The following is a 21,095-nucleotide window of genomic DNA, read 5'->3' on the forward strand; positions in this document are numbered from 1 at the left end:
CGGCCCCGGCTCCTCCTCCGCCGCTCACGGGAGGCCTCGGGCCCTGCGAGCGGGGTCGCGCGGGTCCCCTCTGCGCTGAGGACGTTCCGTCCCGCTCGCGCAGCGTTCCGGGAGCGGAGATGGACGTGTCCGTGGGCGACGTGCGGAGCATCCTTGCAGCCATGCAGAAGAACTTGGAGTGTCCCATCTGGTACGGCCGGGGAGTGAAGGGAGCCTCGCTGGAGAAGTCAACAAGTGTTCGGTTTATTTAGTTATTAAATTCCGGTTGTTTTCCCCTTTCTATTCAAGGATGTGGTAGGGGATGCATGTTGTAGAGTGTGCAGGGAATTGATATTAAGAACAAATCGATGCTCTGTAAGACTCAAGTGAGGAAGCGCAGGTGGTTTCAGAGAGCCCTGGGTCTGAGCTTTCCTTCATATGCACCCTAAGGGCAGTTTTTGTCGTTATAGCCTGAAAGTTATCCTATACATCCTACATCCAAACATCCTGTAACGATATTAGTAGCTGTACTCACTTCTCGAGTCAAAGTGGTCAGATGTGTTCTCTTCCCCACCCTGTCTTCTCTTTCCCCAAGTTTGACAAAGAGACTTCATTTTTAAATCTTATTTTGTTGCTACTGCTTCTTAAAATAACATCTGTGTTCTTTTTTTCCTCCTCCCATTTTCTTTTGGTAGTTTGGATGTGATAAAAGAGCCAGTTTCCACAAAATGTGATCACATATTCTGCAGGTAGGTTTGCAAACTTTCAACTCCAATGCTTGACCAATTTGTTCTTATTCACCACATATGCTACTTTTGTTTCTCTTTTTAACTGATAATGCATGCTGTGTTTTGATAAATTAATGTCTTGCCATTTCAAAATGCAAAATCCATTCAAAATAAGAAATTATTGTACAAAATATTGTGTTCACAGATGTGAATTTGTCCTAATTAATCCTGATGAATTCATCCTAGTACCAGAATGAGCATACAAGTATTCAATTTAATAATGAAGAATTGATGCTAAGTGGAGCACAGACAGGCATGTCTTTTAAGAAAATAAAATTCTTCTATTTAAGTTACTAACATGATTTTTTTCCTTAGGTTCTGTATGTTTAAACTCATAAGCAAAAAGAAAAAAGGTGTGATACAGTGTCCTCTCTGCAAGACTGAAGTTACCAAGAGGTAACGTGTCTCTGGAAATAGCCTTAGTGATCAGAAGTATCTGTGTGATGTCCAAGACAAAGATCATTAATTGTCTTAAAGCTTTTTTAACTGCAAACTAAAACAAAGAAGGATGATTGTATAACAAAATGTTAACATTTTAGCATTTTTAGTGTTTTTCTTCTTCTCTCTCTCTCTTTTTTTTTTTTTTTAGATTACAGGTAGTGACATTTTTCATAATATTTTTCATACGATGAGTTCCTTTCTGCCAAGGCTGTGTGAAGAAAAATACAAAGAAGTATTCACTTTTTGATGAATAATGTTTTAATTCAAATAGTAATGGCTGTTTGAGGGAATTGTACTGATATTCCTTGGTATCAATTTGTTATTGCCACATCTTCCCCTTTAAAGGGGGGATATATGTATAAAATATATATATATATTTTGCTTTTGCTTAATCTAAATTCTAGGAGAAATATTAGTAACTTACCCATAGATTTATTTTAGAAACATCTCATGTGGTGTTGTTATTTCAGAAGTCTTCAGGAAAATTCTAGATTTAAGCAACTAATAGAAGGATTGTTGGAAACTATCCATGCTTTTGAACTGGACACAGGAGTGAAGTGTAAGTGTTATTTGTATAAAGTATTGGCAACTTAGACACGTGCTTGTTTATATTTTGGAAAATGTTCATTGTTTTTCATGGCAAGGAGGATATTTTGCTATAAAAACTAGACTTTCCTCATTCTTTTGAAAGTTTTTTGGAGAAAAAAAAGGCTTTACTATTTTATTTGTGTAATAATAATTGTAGTAATATGTTTAGTTATATATACAAAATTATAACTTAACCAAATATCTTTCAGGACTTCTATGATACTCTTTTAGCTGTGCATGTGCTAGCTATCCGGGTTTTATATAAGATTGTTTTACGAATATATAATAGCTGTTGTCATGCTCAGTGTAAGAATATATATTCTACTCTCATTTTTCAGTTCTGAACAGTCATCACTTTTCTAAAGCATCCATAGAAGTCAATTCTGCTAAGGCCATGTGTAAGGAAAGTTCTATCATCCAAAGCAGGGGTTTCAGAAACAGGAAAGCAAGAGCTAAAGAAAATACACAAGAAACTTTTACCTTGGTAATCCTTCTTTTACCTAATTTGCTTTTGTATATTGCTAGGTGTTTTATTTGGAATATGCATAAATATATGTTTATAAAGTAATAAAATGGGCGAATATCTTTTAGCTTCCTTTTGGATCTCTATTTGACTTGAGTATTACTCCTTGACAGGGACCTCTGAATATCTTGCCTTCTTTTGCAAACCTACTTTTAAAGTTGCTCACACAGAGGACTTAAGGGAGGAAAAAAAGAGAAGATAGTAAGAGAATAATATGGATGTATTGAAATGAGGGTTGAGAGGAAGGGATCTCATGAGATCACATGGTCCAAGCCCCCTTCCTCCCTGCTCACGGGATGGCTGAGGTTGGAAGGGACCTGTAGAGATCATCCAGTCAGGGCTCAAGTAGGGGCAGATACAACAGGCTGCCCAGGGCTTGTCCAGTTGGGTTTTGAGTATCCCCAAGAATGGGGATCCCCAGATTCCCTCAGCAACCTGTCTCAGGGTGCAACCCACTCGCACAGTAAAGAATTGTATGTATGATGTAATATTCTGTGTTTCTATTTGTGCCCATTGTCTCTTGTCCTTTTGTGATACCACTAAGGAAGGTCTAGCCTTTTCCTCTTTACACTCTTCTATATTTAAAATACATATACATTACAATATGACATACCATATTGTATTTGCCGGCATTTATATGTTGTCTGTAATATTGCCAGTAAATGTTAGTAAGTATTACTTTGTATTTTTCTGTCTGCAGGAAGCTAATGCAGATCCACAACTTAGAGATACCAGGGTCAAAAGGCATCCCTTGCGAAACAGAAACCCGGAATGTGGCCCTGATACAGGGATCTATATAGAGTTTGGTAAGAGCTGCTGTGGATACACAACAGCAGAGCTTTTCTGCAATACTTGCAAAGAAATGAAAGGTGATGAAACTCAGTTTTGATGTTGTGGGTTTTTTTGTTTAAGTCTCCAAATGGAGTCCTCCCCAAAGGAGAATACATGGACATTTCAAAGTTTGTAAACTGAAGGTTTTACTGATTTTCTTATACTGTGTAACACATCATCATAGGAAATATTTAAGCATCAATGTACAAGACCCAAAAAGAAGAGACTTATAGATAGGAAAGTAGTTATACTGTTGTAACTAATGATAAACAGCATTTACTAAAGATAATTAAACTTTATTTACGAGGACTTGAGACTGTGTTTAACAACCCCGGGGGGGAGGGGGGGGAAGAGATCTAATGGAGAAAATTTTTAACTACTCTTTTCTCATTCAAACTTGTGTGTTTTTTTTTTTTTTTTTTTTTTTTTCTCTGTATTTAGTGCAGACCGTATCTGGTGTGAACTTCTCCTTGAAACAGGATAGGTGCTGTCAGTCACAGGATCAGAGCTAGAGCTCCATTCTATCACTTTCTGACTGAGTTCTAAATTCTAAATAAAAGCAACAATTTTCTGTATCAAGTGAGAAACTAGAGGTTAATTCTTAGTTTTCTCTGTTACTATTTACTGTAATAAACAACTCTGGAAAATAAAGGATTTTATGCTGGGGCTATGTGATGCTTATACATAGAATTCACTATAATTAGATAAAATACTATGCTGGTATTTTGCCTAATCACCAGTACTGAACTATTTTTCAAAAAGAACTGAGCATACATGTTTCTGTGATAACAGACATTGAATTTGACAAGTCATTTGTCTCGAGTCTTTCCAACAAGAGTAACAGCTGATTTATTTTTAGGCTCTGATTCATCTGAAGAGCTTTTCAAACAGGCAAGCAATACTGGGTGAGTAATGGTGATTAAGCAATTCATATTTTCTAAAGACCACAGTTCAGAATTGTGGTTGCTATGCTTTAGCTTCTTAGCATAGGGCAAAGAATTCTCCAAGATCTTAAATGGTTTTAAACTTTGAGTGTATTAGAGTAGAATGGGCAGCTGACACCCTTCAGTTTGTTTCATGATTTACTTTCCAGCTATTTTATAAATGTTTTGTCACATACATAGATGCTATAGTATCTGGAGGAATAGATACGCAGTATGCTTTAGAAAATACACACCTTCCTGAATTTAGTGTTTGGGGGGGAGGTTCTTTAAACAAATGATCTCTGAAGGAATCTGGTTTGGCAAGTGTCATTTTTGCATAATTATTTCTACTCAGCAATCCAGTTTCTCTGAAACCTGTTTCCAAGAGCAAAAAGGGAAAATTGAGTATTATCTGCTATTATGGCAAGTTGTGATTGGCCTTCTAATGCAACTAGAACTTTTTTCACAATCCTTCCCAGCAGGCTAGGAGAAAAAGTGCTTCGGATTTCATCGCAAGAAAAGCCAGAAGAACTTAAGAGTTCTGAGAAGGCAAAGGAATATTCCTGCAAAATACAGCCTATCAAGCTGCATGCCAAAGAAGTAATTCTGTCAGATGTTATAGGTGTGTTCATCATTTCTATGACAAAATTATCGAGATGAAAACCTGAAAGAAAGATCTTAAGATAGAATCTTAATTCTTACATTATTTTGCAGTCCTGTATCCCGTGCTTTTATTGATGCCTACAACTAGTGACAATGTAGTATGAGACTGTGCCTGTAGATTAGGCAGTTAAAATGTGGGCATTTTGTGCACAGAAATTGAGTGGGGGGGAAAAAAAAAGTCACTAAAGTGCAAAACTGATTCCATCCTGTCTAGGCCAATATATTATCCCTCATAATACCTGTTGTGACCAGTGCCTGGCAATTCGTGCAAGGAGTTGGAGGAAGTTGTATGTAATTTGGTCTTTCTTTCTCTAGAGGGAGGATTGTGTGCAGTAAGGTATTCTGTGTTTTGGGGGTAGAAGGACCATAACAAAACAGTTCTTTAGAAGTTGTTAAAAGTATTGTAAAACAATAGAAGCCGTTAAGCTTATTATTCTTGTGTACCTTAGAATAGGGTTTAATAATTTTCAATACTTTTATGTCTTTAGGTGAAAGAGGTTCCTTAAAGGAAGATTTGAGCAAGAAAAGCACTGAGAACATTACTGAACATGCCAAACCTGGCCAAGTGAATGTGACTGAAAGCCAGAGTTCTCCTTTAAATGTTCTTGCTGAAGAGTTATTTGAAGAGCAGTGTGAGAAAGGGGGTAGCCCACTGAGGAAAGGGGACGAATCTTTCCTTAAAAACACAGAAGAAATGGCTGCAGAACAAACTCAGTGCAATAGTAAAAGCAAAGAGCCTGACTTAGAAGATAACTCAGAAATCAAGCTTGATAAAAGCAAGAAAATAGATATTGTTGAGCAATGTGTGGAAGATGTGGAAATGTATGAACCTGAGAATGATTCTTTTCCTGAAGAAGAACCTCTGGAGAAGCCAGAGATGCCTCACAGTGATACCCTGGATCAGGTTTCTAGGAAGAGACTAAAGCAAAGCATTCAGAAAGTTAATGAATGGTTTTCAAAAAGCAATGAGATCCTGTCTTCCAGTTCTTCCCAGGATGATCCTGCTGAAGCAGCTGATGCTTCAGCTGAAGAAGATGCTTGTTTATCAGATAAAGATTCCTTTATTTCAGAGAAGACTAACCGTATGGTAAATTGCATGGAAATTACCTTCACTGAAAAAGACAAGAAATTGTCAAAACCAACAGCAGATAGCATGAAAGACAAAATATTTGGAAAAACATACAAGAGAGAGAGGAAGTCAAATCACTGTGTTGTTTTGAGAGAGATTTTACCTATTGCAAAAAATGAAGATGTGGCTGCTAATGAAAAATGCTTGAACAATTCTAGAATGGACAAGCTAAAACGTAAAAGGAAGACTGCCTGTGGCCTGCAACCTGAGGACTTCATCAAGAGAAAAGATCTGACAGAGGCAGATGGCCCTCAAACTGTTAACTTGTGCCTTGGAAAGGCTGAAAATAAAAAACATGACGAAAATTCTGCTGTTAATGAGAGTTCTGTGACTGAGAAGAGAGAGGATACTACGCCAGCAGAACCTGGAGAAGGAGAATCCATACGGAAAAGTGCTACTGAAAAAGTGACTGGTGAATCTAATGGAGTGCAAGAATCAAATGACTATGATCAGAAGAGCTCTAAAAAACCAAGTTCTTTATCAAAAAAATGCAGGCATTCAACTAGAACTATGCATGCTCTACAGTTAGTAGTTGGTAGAAACTCGGGCTCCCCTGATCCAGCTGAGCCACAGATTGATAGCTATCCAAGCAGCAATGAGCCAAGCAAAGGTGGTTCTGAGCACAGGCAAGTCAGGCGCAGCAGGAGGCTTCAGTTACTTGCTGAAGAAATGACAAAAGATACAGGAAGGAGGAGGACTCTAACAGAGGGAGCAAGGAAGGATGATGGTGGAAGCGGGGAGCCTTTCTCCAGGGTGCAAAGGAATGTATTGGTTCACTCTTCTGAATGCAGAGACCTGGATGAGCAGCAGGATACAGCGAGTTATAGGCCAGCTGCTAATCTGAAGAGCACTGATCAGGAAGCTGATGAAATACAGACTAGTCTAAAGAATTCCTCAGACACTGGAAGAAGTCTCTTCAATCCTACGTCTTCATGTCAGTATTCACATTTGGGTTCTGTGGTACCTGATACAGACCCTCAAGAAGGTGAAATGCTAGGTAGCCCTTTCCCCTTTCAGCCTTCTTCAGTGAATGCTGTGCAAACTGCTTCGCAGGTGACCAAAGAAAAGACAACTGAAGTAAACACTACTTTTCCCCAGAAAAGCAGACACTGTACAGATAACGTCCCAGAGGACTTGAGAAATGAAAATGTTTTGGAAGTGACCAAGGAAGCTGAAGATAGTGAATTAGATACACAGTATCTGCGCAATATATTTAGGCATTCAAAACGACTATCATTTACCCTTCATCCTAGTCCCCTGAAGGCACATGCAGTAGAGGATGCTGCTTCTGAAACATTAAAGATGGTGTCTACTGATCAGGTAGAAAACAAGCATAGCAAATATTTAAAAACAGATCATTTTCAAGTAGAGAAAACAGCTTCTGAAAATTTGAGTGAGGTCTGTGAGAAAGAAAAGCTTAACACCTGTGAATCTGTTTGTGTTAGTCCTGTACCTTGCTATGTCAGTAACACTGAATGCATGCGCCCTGGGGAACATCCAGAAAGTGTTTTACAGGTTGCAGATCGAGGGAATCTGACATCACAAGTAAGGGCAGATGCTATTAGGGTTGAGAATAAAAACAAACAGCAAAAAAGAGAACAGGCAAATAATAGGACAGTGTCAGCAGATAGAGCAATAGAAAGTGAGTTAAGTCAGAATCCATTCAAAAGTAATAGAAGCCAAAGTGATCAGAGCAGTACAGAAGAGCATGCTTTCCAAAGAATAAGTACAGTTAACAAAATAGGTTTCAGTTCAGAAAGTAATCAGGCAGAAAAGATGGAAGTTGCTGAAAGCCAGGGACCAGTATTAGACTTTCAGCCCACATCGGTGGTTTGTCTTGCTGAATTTAACTGCAAAGGGGTGGAAAAGAAAGATAGCAAAAGAGAAATAAAACAATCAAAGAGCAATGAAGAGCAAGCAACCCAAAGTACCAGCACAGGGATGCCAGAGTGTTTAATTTCAGATGCGCTAGAGCAGCCTCTTAAAGGTAGTACAGATTTTCCAGGCCTGTCTGAAACCCCTGATGGATTACTTTGCTCTGATGATGATATTCAGGAGAGCATCAGCTTTTGTGAAACTGAGAGGAAAGAGAGATCTGCTGTGTTTGTTAAAAGAAGTGACAGCATCCCGGTAAAACAACTGGATGAAGGAAGTGTTAGTTCTGCACTTCTGTCTCAAGGTATTCGGAGATCTCGAAGAAGAGTGCAGAAACTGCAATCTTCAGAGGAAGAATCTAGTGAAGATGAAAATTTACCATCTTTTCATGAATTAATATTTGGCAAATCAGCAAGCACACCTTTGCAGCTCAATAAACAGGTAACATCCGTGATAGGGTCCTCAGTAAGTCCCAGCATGCTGCCTCACGTCGAAAGTCATCATGACTGTAGTAAGCAGAAGACCCCTGAAGCTGCCCTAAGTACTGTGTGTGTTTCTCCAAGCCAGGAGTCCGAGTGTTCCGTTAATTTATTTTCTTCCCAGTCCAACGTGTCTGAAGAGTCAGGTGGTGGAGTACAAGAACTGAAGAAATCTTCAACACTTGTTCTTGGATCCAAACAAATGAACAATTGGAATGACAGTAAAGAAACTTCTCAAACTTGTAATGAAGGGCTAAAGAAAAAAAATAACCTGGAAGATGAATACCAAGAAGACCCAAGGATGGGAGCAAACCTAGGTATAAAACAAGATTTAATTTATTTCTCTGCTTTGTTCTGCTTTTAAATAGAGCTGCTTCTTGTGAAGAAAAATACCAGCTCTAAGCAAACCCCTCAGTGGTTTATTCCCAAAAAGTTACATTTCCCTAGTAATATTCGTTCCATTTACTTTGCTGTATGTGTCTGAAGGCATTCTTTAAAATGTTCACCTGAAATAGATCTATGCTTCCATGTTAAGCATTATTGAAACTTGTGAAATGTTGTATTTATAGCTAACAGTTGGTAAAATAAGCTGTGCAGTAAAAGAAATTCTTGGTAAGGCTTGTTTGGTTTTCTGTTTTTTGTTTGTTTTAACTAACCTTCGGATTTTCTTCTGCCTCCTTCAAGGTGAAGCATCTGGATATGACAGTGAAACAAGTCATGTAGAGGATTCAACTGGACCGTGTTCTCAGAGTGAAATCCTTACTACACAGGTGAATGAGTTCACGCACTGAATTGTGCAGTTTTGTGCGTAACTACAGAATATAGTTAATGCACATTTTTGGTATGATTTGCCAGTTTGGATTCTTGGATAGAGTGCACAAAAGCTGTGAAGTCAACATGGTAGGAAACTGCTTTCAGCATCATTCTTTCTGTAGCTGGGTTACTTCCCAGGGTGTTTTTAACACAGAAATAGCTCTGCAGCTCTTGTTATCTGTCCAACTTTCTGATGACTATAGCTTTTTCTATGGTTCTGATTATGATGTTTGAGTTATTACTGAACTTAATAGCCACAATTAATTGATGCTGGAAACCTGCGCTTTTGATATTTTAGGCTTAATTGATGAGAATTTATAATCATTTGTGTTAAGGACTGGATTTCCAGTGTTACTGTTTTTAGAAGTATGAAGTCTTGCCTTCTGAGTAAATCAAACAATTCTGTATTAGAATATTATGGATATAAGACCCAATAAGTGATGTCCAATGGAAGGTCTGTTCAGCACTATATCTTGTCTCTGGTATTCATTTCCTGTTCAATGGCCTGATTTTATGTATTAGCTGACTGGTATTTTTTATTGTTCATATATCTTATCCTAAATCTCTCTCTCTTCACAATATATATTCTGATGGGGTCTTATGCATTTCAGAGAAGACTACATCTTTCTCCTTTGTGGGTAGCTCTTCTGTACTGCATCAGTGCATTACTCCCTGAAGTAGCTTCATTGCTAGAGATTCTAGCATTTGTCTGGCTTACATAAAACAATGTCAATATGGATTTCTTTTTGTTTGGTGGATTGTTTTTGCATTGATTCAGTAACAACAAAGTTCCACGTGGTGTCAGTGCTGGAGCTAAAAGTGTTCTGTGCTGTAGAAACCACTTTATTTAGTATAGTGAACACTTCAGGTTTTAAAAAAGATACCTTGAACTGCTGTGTACATATGAGGAGCTATAGGCATATTTTTTAGTAGACAGTACTGTAGTTTTCAGAGATCAGAGTTAACAGAGTATGATGAAATACTTTGTTTAAGCAGCCTTCATGACAATCGGTAATTATGGAGAGTGCAAGGACTCAGTACTTGATACTCACTATTCATTTCTACATTAACCAGCTAATGCAATTGGAGCAAAGTGACTTTGAAATAATTTTTGGCAAAGTTCCTTTCGACCAACCCCCTTAACCTTTATTGGTTGAACTGTGATAAATTTAAACTGAAATAATTTGAACAGCAAAATGACTGTTTCTTCTTTTGATGTATCATGTGTTCATTACAGTAAAAATGACCTCTAAAGACGTGTTAAAGAATTAATTCAAAATCCTTTTGCTGTATATAATTTTCAAGTGTTTGTTACAAAAAAAAAAAAAAACATATTCTAAAGGTCAAAAACAAGGTGGCTAGTGTTGACAATCTTGTATCTTTTACAGCAGAAGAACGCTATGCAAAACAACCTCAAAAAACTTCAACAAGAAATGGCTGAACTTGAAGCAGTGCTAAAGCAGCATGAAAGTCAGGATTCTGAATTTTTACCTGTACATAAGGAACTGCCACCTTGCAGTAGTGAAGGAGCACTCAGTACCAAACAGATGAGACAAGTAAGAGGTAAATAGCAATGAAAACCTTTCTTAGCTTTCTGACTGAAAACCATGAGACTGTTCCTTTTTTCCTTTATCACAAATTTCAATGCTGATTTAAAAGTAATACATTAGCAGAATTTTACCTAAATTCAGCCCTTCAGCGAGACAAACCTTTTTTTTAATTCATGACTTAGGCACTGCACAGCTTAAGCTCCTGCCCTGTTACAGATTTGTGTAAGATTATGGCTATTAATTTTTAAGTGGTTTGACTAGGCATTGTGGCTTGTCAGTACCAATCCATGTTGCTGCTTTGTCATTTCCAGTTCCACTGTCTCTCCATTCTTCCTTGGAATGGGTAAGGGGCTGGGAGAGTAGCTGAACTCTCAAAAGGATATAGCCTCCCATTGCTGTAGTAGGAATTGTCTTTTAGTATATCAAAGAACAGACAAAAATTAATTTGTGTGCATTGGCTGTCAGAAGTAATTTAATACAGGTCAAGCTCCTGATGGGCAGAGAAGAAAACAGTTAGTGGCATGTAAATTCTCTGAGTGGGACATGAACACAAAGTTGGTGATTGGAGAGTACCTAAGGCAGTATATAAAGACTGAAAGATGCTTCAGGAATCACCAAATTGCATATTGAGGATAGAGTGAGTTGCTACTTGCTATGTAAGCAGTAGTGAGAGGGCTTTATTTAAGACTTTTGTTTGTTAAGGCAAGAAAGAAATACTGAGATTGAGTCTGGGAGCTATTACAGGATAGAGCATGGAGCATTCTTCAAAGTCTAGAAGTCTAGAAATTCACTGCTGAAGTAGAATCAGTGTTCTAGGAAGTCACCAAGTGCTGATTAAAGATGTCATGCTTACTGAACTCTTAGGCTGCACCAGTGCTTTACTGTCCACATTACTGCTAAGCAAAATACAATTCTATTTCTAGGGTCTTGTTTCAGTCTGTTATCTTGCTGAGGACAACTAGAATAATTGATCGTCCTGAAATTCAAAACCATTTTGTATTTTATCATGCCTTTAAGGGTTTTGGTTTTCGTTGTGGGGTCTTTTCATCACCACTGTGTGGGTTAGTCAAATATGAAAACAACCTGCAGTTGCCTGTTGGAAGCTGGTCGTGTACAGTGTGATGTGTGAGACCTTTAGACTTTATCTTAGCATTTAAAAAAAAAAAATGTTAGTATGGTGCAACGATACAAATGGCTCTGCTGTTTGTATCTTAGTAAGTTTGTTTTTGTTATCAGTGAGAAGCTTGTGCATGACAAACAATAGGTTCTGTTGCTATGGTAGTGGTTTAAAATACATTTCCATCACTGTATTTATTCTATATATCAGGTTACTAGACAGTGAAGACTGAAGTCTTTTTTTCAGTATGCAGCAGCATGCGAGTCTTGTTCAGTTCAAGATTTTTCTTTAAAGCTCCAGCTAATTCCTGGTTTATTTGTACCCTATAGTTTCTTATACATAGAGGCTTAGAAAGCTTGACTTTAGAATTTGTGTGACCTAGTTTTTAATGGTTTTGTGGTGTTAGATAAGGTCAACCTCATCTGTAGTGTTTGTTGCTTTGTTTTGTTTTTTTCCTTCCTTTTTAAACAATGAAGAAATAGTTAAGAACAATTGCTTTTATTTTGCTTAAGAACTCCTCCTCTTTTTTAAAGGCACAAAGTCAACCTCAGAAGTAAATTTGGCAAATAAGAAATGCAGCAGTTCAAAGCAATTTTCACCTGATTTTCCTGTTAAGTCAACTGATTCTTCCAACAGTAAAATCAAAGAGCTAGAAGAAGGGTAAATGCTTTTTAATTTGTTTGTATTTATGCTCTTGTATTAGAAAAAGAAAAAATTTGAAACCAAATTCTCTAAGATTTGGAAAATCTGCATGAATTTACCTGTTACTATAGTCTTTTGATACTTAAAAGAGTTTTTCTTAAAAAAAGAAAACAAAAAAAAAAACAACAAAAAAACCTAATTTCCCTCTCTCAAGGTCTCCAGTACTACTGCTTCCTCCTCCTGAATCTTCTTCCTTAAAGAGACTGGATCTTGAGGAAAGCCTTCATTGTGACAATGTTCTTCAGAACAAAGCTCCTTCTCGAGAGAAGAAAGCCCTGCCAGAAGCAGTGAAAGAGCGTGATCCATGTCAGGCTGAAGCAGGTGACACTGAAAATGGATTTAATACAAATTTTGCTGTGATTTGATTTTGCTTTGTTTTCCCCTTTTTTCCTCATGTTTCTGGTATGCTTCAGATGCCACGTTTGTTTATTTTCTTGTGTTTTTTTTATTATTATTATTTTATTATTTCTGATTTACTTTGTTTGGTTTCGTTTGATTGACTATCTGTTTAAATGTGCAGCTGCCAATAGGATGGGGCTAGACAGTATTTTTACAGTAATAGAAGTTATTGTTTGTCTCATAAATCAGCACTTCTTGCAGGTTATACTGCTAACAGTTTCATGGTATTCTAGTGCTTCGGTATAGTTCAGAAAAAAGGTAATGATAAAAGCAAAGGTGAAGCTGTAAACAAATAAGCAGAAGAAAAAAGTGCAGCCTATAAACTTAATAGGTGGAGCCAACTGCCTTCCAAAATGACTACAAGTAATGCCTTCCAAAATGACTACAAGTAATGCCTTCCAAAATGACTACAAGTAATGCCTTCCAAAATGACTACAAGTAATGCCTTCCAAAATGACTACAAGTAATGTGAAGATATTTCAAGGAGTCATTCCTCTCTTTTCCTGTAGAAAATGCAACTGACGGGAAATCTGGGAGCAAGAAAACCAGTCCATCTGTCTTACCAAATCTCTGTGGACATGTGAGCAGAAGTCTAAACTGCTCTTCCTCCTCCAAAAGGCTTCTCTGCCCTCCAGCTACAGAAGCAGCAAATAGTTCTGCTGTAGCCCAGAATGCCAATAGAAGCTGTACTCAAGGATGTAAAGGGAAGAGAAATGTGTGTTTTCCCAGCTCTGTTCTGCACAACGCATCTGGGAAAGAAAATGCTACAAGTCCGGTTGGGAGTAACCGGAGAGAAATGTCAATTGTGGCATCAGGTCTCAATCAAAGTGAACATGTAAGTATATTTCAAAATTGTTCAAGATCTCATGTTAATCATGCCTGATGACTACTATAGTCCTGAAGAAATGTTTAGTTTTAGCATAGAGATCTAAGTAGAAACTAATCTTACAGGAATTATAGATCAGTAATACAGCAACTCAGATTAGATTTTCAACTTTAACTGCACTAATTGTATGCACAGCAGATATAACTAAGAAGGGAATAACATTGAAAACCTTTTGTGTATTAAAATGAATTAAATTTACTATGAAAGCTTCTGACAAATGTACATAAATACATAATTAACTCCGAAACTTACATTAGATTGATCTCAGCTGCTGCTGCTTTATCCAAACCCTGCTCTGTAGTAAATACTCCAGTAATTATTCATTTCCAAATCGCTAATGATGTTGGTAAGAGGTATTGTCATTAGTCACTGTAGCTTATTATTTCTTGAACCATTTGGTCTTCTGCATAAGGCAACACAAGAATAACACTGTTGTGTGGTTTGTTTGTTTGTTTTTGTTTTTCAGTTGGTGGTCCAGAAGTTTGCCAGAAAAACTGAGAGCACTTTATCTAATCACATGACTGAAGGAACAACCCATGTCATAATGAAAACAGGTTTGAATGCTGCCTTAGTTTCCTATTTTATTCCAAATTTTGAAAAGAAACAATGGTCTGTAATAGAAGATAAAAATGGTACTTAATTGTATGTGTACTTCTCATGGTACCTGATAGGGAAGGCATGCTTCCATAGAAACAGTGCAGCATTACCATTTCACTGCAACAATTATTTGCATGTTTACGATACCTAAATCATGTTCTTCTTAAGACTTATGAATCCTATTATTAAAAGTTGAAGAAACTTTATCAAACTAAAATACGATACCACTGTTCTAGACTTGGCGAATGTATTGTGTTCCTAAATGAGTAGTGAATACTGCCTAGGCTTCAAAGAAGTCTAATATTTCTCAGTAACACTAAGTTAATTAATTCTAAGTTTAAACATTAAGTCTAATCATAGCTTATATTTAAGTTCATTATTGAATATATCATTAGCTTTTGTACAAAAGCTTTGAGAGAGAGAGGCAATATCCTGGGAGTGAATGTGCTATATAACTTTACTTGCATCTTGCTCATAGAAGCACCTGTGGATGGTGTATGTTTGGATATGATCTACTGCATGAGCCTTTCTTGCTTTTGGGAACTGAAGTAGAAAGGCAGCCAGAAAGTTTTCTTGCTTCCAATGTGTGGATGGACTCAATTTTGTCTTCAACAAACCTATCATAAACGTCATGTCCATGTGTTTTAGAGGGATGGATTGTGCTCTTCAAGTGCCCTCCTGAGTCTGCTAAATGGCATTTGTATGAATTTCCCAGCCTTTCCATCTATGACTTGGCGTATTTGGCTTCTGCACTTCAAGTCTTTCATGTTTAGGTAGAAACTGTCTGGAGTTTTTCCTTGTTGGTAAAACTGAGAGATCTCCATATACTTGTTTGCTCTGCAGATATGGAGCTGGTGTGTGAGCGGACATTGAAGTATTTTCTGGGTATTGCAGGAAGAAAATGGGTTGTTAGTTATCAATGTAAGTATAACTTAAGTATCTTTTCATGTCTCGAATATGCTGGCATCTGATATTTTGCAGTTTCATGTAAACACTTATTTTTTTTTTAACAGCAACACAAACTTCTTTCTTCTCTGAATACTTCTTCAGCTTTAAAATAACCATATTTAGTTGTTCTTCTCCCCCTCCTAATTTAAACATCTGAGTTGCATGCCATCAGTTAATGCAAAATTACTATTATTTATGAAAGATTAAAAAAAAAAGTACTTTCAGGCACCATAGAGTATTCAGTTAAAGTGTTTCATTTAATGCAAAATACTTTGAATTTAATATGGTAGTGAAGCTAGGCTATTGGCAATCGAAGAACAATTTTGCTGGATAAAATGACTTGTCCTATTCTGATCTTTTTAGGGATAATTCAGTCTTTTAAAGAAGGAAGGATACTTGATGAGGTAGGTCTTTTATCTTAAGAGTGAATTGTCTGTTGTTTAAAAGGTGTTGTTACAGTGGTAGACCTATTCGTAGTCTCAAACATTGTTCAAGTATTTAATACATGGCAACTGGGAGGTGTTTGCGCTAGTTAGAAATTAACCTCTGAAACTGAGATCCTACTTTAGCAAATGCTAGGACCAAAAGCTGTGTTTCCAGTTCTGAAAGCCAACAGCTTCCAGGGCTGATCAGGGCAGTCTTCTCAATCTCTAGCTTCTGATTGTTTCTATTTTGTTGCAGGAGAACTTTGAAGTTAGAGGAGATGTGATCAATGGGAGAAACCACCAAGGGCCAAGGAGGGCTAGGCAATCTCTGACTGAAAAGGTAGGAGCGTAACAGGGACAAAAGCCTTGTCCTGCCTTAACTGTTGCAGATACGAGGCTATGGTAGCTGAATTTCAGGAACTAGAGATTCATCTGCTGCACCATATCTACAGTGACTATCTTTCATGGATAAAAGTGCTTAAGTTACTCTCTATGCAGTGAATCATGTATATATGTGTGTATATATGTGTGTGTGTGTGTATTTGACATCCTTATAGAACCACCAGGGGAGGGGCAGGTGGGAAGATTCTTCTATTTTGTAGGCTACAGAAAGTTTCAGATATGCTTTGTGAATCAACAGTGATAACTTGGTACCTAGACTTAGAAGCATAGTGAGCCAACATGTTAAATATGTTCCTTTCTAGGACAACATGTACTCTGTTATCATGTCTTTTATTTTTCAGATCTTCAAAGATTTTGAGATCTGCTGCTATGGACCTTTCACTGATATGACTACAGGTAATATTTGCTGAAGTTTGAATGAACTCAGCATGACAAGTATTTGGAGAGGAATTGTGTGCATTCTCCAGAGTTTTGAATCTGACCTTTTCTTGGACACTCATGTACCTCTTTTACACCAAAATTTTCAAAATACCTACATGAGGTACAGCTCTGTATCCAGTTCTGTCTCAGGTAGCTGTGGTATGTGGTATGGAATTTCATTGTACCTTTGTTTGCCTGCTGCACTTGTCGATACCATCATGATATTGTTACCCTTGCTGAAAAACCTCAAAGTAATTGTTGCCCTCAACAGGTTAGAGAGTGAAAGGATATATTCTCTACTAAAGCCTACGTATTTTTTGGATGAAATGTTTGTATTTTGGAACAAAGGCATGGATGATTAGGACTTAGGGAACAGTATGAGTATGAACGTTATCTAAACCACTGTAATAACAGACTCTTGATTTGTTCAGAGCATCTAGAATGGATGGTGGAGCTCTGTGGTGCCTCCATAGTGAAGGAACTTCATCTGTTCACACACAAAACAGTAAGTGTTAATGAAGGTTACACTCAACTATAAACCATTCGCTGTCCTTAATACCTGACATGTTGAAAGATTGCATGTCTTTCATGGCTTACCAAAGACCAGTGCCCACAGGTGTGCTGTGTGAGAGCTGCTTGCCCAGCAGTGTTGCCAAATGGCCTGGCAGCAAATCTCACATTCTGGGCTCTGGCTACTCTGTTAAGAGACAGGCTAGATTTTTGGAGAACTGGTCAGAGTACTCTGTGGACAGAGTCGCATAACTAATTTCCTTGAAATTGGCACTGAGCTCCACTTTCCAGAGGAGAAAGCTTTTAGTGCCTTAACACAGGACAATCTTTGCAGAAAAGTATTCCTAAACTGATGTCCCTCTCCCCCTACAACCATTGAAGTCCTCTTCAAAGGAGTATAGTGAAGAGTACAGTAAGGTTAATCTGGTTACTACTCTGCAGATAGGTAGGAGTTATTTATTGTGAAAAAAGTAGCAGTAGCATTTTTTATTATTATTTTTCTTGAAATCCTAGAATTGTACTGCTGTTGTGGTTGTGCAACCAGATGCTTGGATGGAAAACACAGGCTACAAAGGTAAAACAACATATACATATGCTGTTTTATGGTACACATGTTGAATGATTTATTGCTTCTGTGTTCGTAGTATTTAAATGTCAGAAAGATTCTGCAAGGGAACTGGAATAAAATCCCACAATATGTGAGGGTGGAGGAATGTCTTGGAAGAAGTCTGAAGGACAAACTAAAGTCTGAGGGGACAAACTATCTTTATCTTGGGAGTCAGTGAAAGGTCCTGAAAGGTGGTGTCAGGCAGTATCACAGCTTATGATGAGATGTAAATGTGATCCTATTGTCCATATGATGCTTGTTCAGGTGTCCTGCATATACTCAGCTTAACAGGAAGTTTTCTGGCAGAAAGACTTCAGTAATGTTGTGGTGCTTCCCACTGACGCTCATTGTTTGTCATATTTGGTATGCCTGAGCAGGCAGAAACTGCGACTCAGACGCCAAGATCCTGAATTAAACTATATCAAAGCTTGTACTCTTAGAGCTTATTCTGTGGCCTTCAAAACTTCCTGCTTGACTACTTGCTAAACAGCCGTTTTCAGTAGAGCAGCTATGTTGCTTGCATTATTACGAAGTATAGAGTTTTTAGAATCTTGCATTTTATCAAGGCTTTGAAAATGTGAAAGATAAAGCAAATGACTTAATCTGGAAGACATCAGTATGGTTTTACTGTGTGTGTCTGTCTTGCAGCAATCCAGCAAAAGAACAATGTTGCTGTGGTGACTCGAGAGTGGGTGTTAGACAGCGTTGCTTGCTATGAGTGCCAGGAGTTGGATGCTTACCTTGTGTCTTAAGGGTGATCTACACTTCGTTTTGCCATTGTTCGGAAATTTTCATCACTTCTGGTACTTTGATACTGGTTTTATGGATAAAGTAACATTTGCAGAGTTTATCTTTGATTCATGTTCTTGTTTTGGAGTAAAACTACATTTTTGTAAACAATGAAATTATTTAAATGGCATTATTATACAAAGGTGGAATTGCCTACTCAAAAGAGTATTTCCAACTTCAAATAGTCCTTAAGCTCACCTGATACAAATCAATAAAATTAGAAACCAACTATAACAGTTAGAATGGGGCCTCCTGAGAGATACCTTGATGCTTACTTACCATCCCACTTTGTTCCTGTTTGTATATTTGAGAACATTTTGGAGTCAGTCACTTACAAGACTTACATGGGGCTAAGGGCTTGAATTAAAATGGAACTTGCACCACTGAGTGAGTGACAGTGAGTTTGGAAACTGTGCAGAGAACTCTCCTGTTGAAACTGTTGTATACAAAAGTGTCCACATGTTCTAACCAGAAAAATAATCTGAAAGTTCCCTGAAAAGCCAATACTTGATTTTTCGTATAATCCAATCCTCAAACCACAAGTCTAAACAAATGTTGTGTCAGTCTTAATTCTGAAGAGTAGGTGGAACCTATGAAGGGGATACTGAACAGATGCAATTTAGTATCCCAGTGACCTATAATAAGCCCTAAAAGAATTGATTCTAATAATCCCTGCCTGCAAAATGAGACCACATAGAAAATATTATATTACTTTTTAATGAATAAAATGTATTGCTACTTTCTGTTGTCAAGAAATTCAGCTTCATAAATAATTTTGTATTTCCAGAGCAGAAAAGAGACTGTTTTCATAAAACTGATTCAATGAATTTTTTGGGGCTGCTGACTTGTCTTAGAAAGTAATACAAAGCATGTTTATAAATACTGGAACATTCAAATAAAATGAGATTGGCAAGTATTTTACTTAATTGTCCAGCTCTTCTGTGAATCGGTCATTCAGTCTCCGTATTGAGACAGCTCTGACAATATTCCTGAAGACTAGCTGCCTGCCATGGAGGTGAAGGAGGAGATTCCATAAATGTACATTACAATTTCAGAGCTGGAGGCACAACTATAATTTCTATTGGCATGAGAAGCAGGCGTGTTATCAAGTGTCTTGCAGTTGCCAGATGGAGGCAAATGTGATCCAGCTAGAGCTTGCTGCTGGTAGCACAAGTGCTGGAAGCCTTTGCTCTGTTTGACAAACATCACTCTTGTCTTCTATGTGCAACTGTGTTTCGGATCAGAGCTGCCAAGGTTTCTCAGCGCAGGCTCATCTTCAGACTGATGTTCCTCTCATCTCCGGAGCCCACGTTGGCTTTCTCTTTTTTTAAGTCTGTGTTTCAGAAGATTAAAGTTTCAAGAGCTAAATGGTGCATCTTAGATGAAAGGCAAACACCGAACATGACTGTCCTGCAGCTGCCATTGTGAAATTGTCCCTCTGATCTGCACGCAAGGGTTGTCTTTTCTAGCAGGTAAGTTACTAGCTCCTGCTAGACAGCTATCAGCAAACACGACACACCTGAGATGCTGTTATTCTGCCTTGGGGGTGATTATGTCTTTAGCTGATTTTTAATAAAGCGCCCTGTGTGAACTTTTTACCTGCATGTGATTTTAAGCTTTGAATGAAAAGCTCAGTTATTTTCAGGAACCAGTTGAGGATTATTTAGATTTCAGCTTCCACAGGGCAACAGTACAGGAAATGCACATCCAAATTTCTTTAGTTCTTTAGCTTAGCCTTAAAACATCTTCTTTCCATCAATTAGAAAGTTTCTATCGCAGACAATTAATTTTAGATACACCATATGTGAAACGAAGTTTCTTATCAACAAAAGATGCTATGGCTACCAGCTAGGCAGAAGTCTGTAGTAAAACTGTGAATTGCTCATAATTAAGGCAGGCTGAGATTTATTCTTAGTTGTCAAGTTCATTCTGTGGTGAGTTAGTCTTAGTCTTGTTCATTCTGTAATTCTTTTTTTCTCTCCTCTGTGTACAATAGATGAAAAAAGTCTTTGAATCCTTAAGTGCTAATATTCTTTAATGTCTAGGTGCTAAAACAAAAATATCTTTTTTTCACTAGGCGTTTGGCTTTGTAGAGCTGTACAACCAAGCAAGTTGATCAAAAATATTTACCTTGGATCTTGCCTGCTAAAACATATGAGATCAAGCACAGCCTAGAGGCTCAGGCCCTGCCGAGATGCCCTGGGACTCTGTTCTGCCTTTCTACCAGAACAAGTGAGTTGATGTATTGGGTTATCGAGCCATGGGGGGCATAGGCTGTCCAGGGCTTATGTTCTAATATATGGGAATGGTTAAAATTCATGTATGTTAATCAGGTGTAACTGTCATGCATCCTTATCAGCCATGCTGATGTGGAGAGCAGCAGAGAGCAAGGAGCCTGTTACCAATTCAGCCTGTCCGTGATGTTGGCTGCTAGGCGCCGTGCAGCCGCGCACAGGCAGAGCCCACTCGGGTTGTGTTCATATTGTTGGAATAAGCAGATAATTGCTGTTTCCTTCATAGCTATTGTGGCGGCTGCAGACTGAAGCAATGGGGAGAGGTTTGTGGAATGTAGGGGGTAATTAAGCATCAGCATAAAAACAAAATTACTTGAGAGTTAAGAGCTCTGTGTTTGGCAATTTTGCATTTCGATGTAGGATCCTACTACTCAGAGGGGTTTCCTGACCTTACGTGAACAAAGCAGCAGCTTTTCC

General features: G+C 37.9%; 1 protein-coding gene across 2 annotated transcripts; it reads left to right on the plus strand.

Moving 5' to 3' along the window:
• The first annotated feature begins 119 nt into the window (after window positions 1-119).
• Window positions 120-18,514, plus strand: BRCA1 (BRCA1 DNA repair associated). 2 transcript variants are annotated; one of them, XM_088519905.1, is made up of 22 exons: window positions 120-190; window positions 675-728; window positions 1,083-1,163; window positions 1,679-1,767; window positions 2,135-2,280; window positions 3,020-3,125; window positions 4,010-4,055; window positions 4,553-4,695; window positions 5,225-8,536; window positions 8,904-8,989; window positions 10,421-10,595; window positions 12,233-12,359; window positions 12,556-12,722; window positions 13,310-13,635; window positions 14,153-14,240; window positions 15,127-15,204; window positions 15,595-15,635; window positions 15,913-15,996; window positions 16,400-16,454; window positions 16,910-16,983; window positions 17,502-17,562; window positions 18,244-18,514. In XM_088519905.1, exons 1-22 carry the CDS (start codon window positions 120-122, stop codon window positions 18,345-18,347), a joined length of 5,514 nt encoding a protein of 1,837 aa, XP_088376031.1. In that variant the 3' UTR covers window positions 18,348-18,514. The 2 variants fall into 2 exon arrangements, with proteins under 2 accessions (XP_088376031.1, XP_088376032.1); XM_088519906.1 differs by having other exon boundaries at window positions 4,556-4,695.
• The last annotated feature ends 2,581 nt before the right edge of the window (window positions 18,515-21,095 follow it).

This window comes from Tinamus guttatus, unplaced genomic scaffold (genome assembly GCF_059628265.1).
Source record: "Tinamus guttatus ecotype Peru unplaced genomic scaffold, ASM5962826v1 Tinamus_guttatus_pri_ptg000075l, whole genome shotgun sequence".
NCBI lineage: Eukaryota > Metazoa > Chordata > Aves > Tinamiformes > Tinamidae > Tinamus > Tinamus guttatus.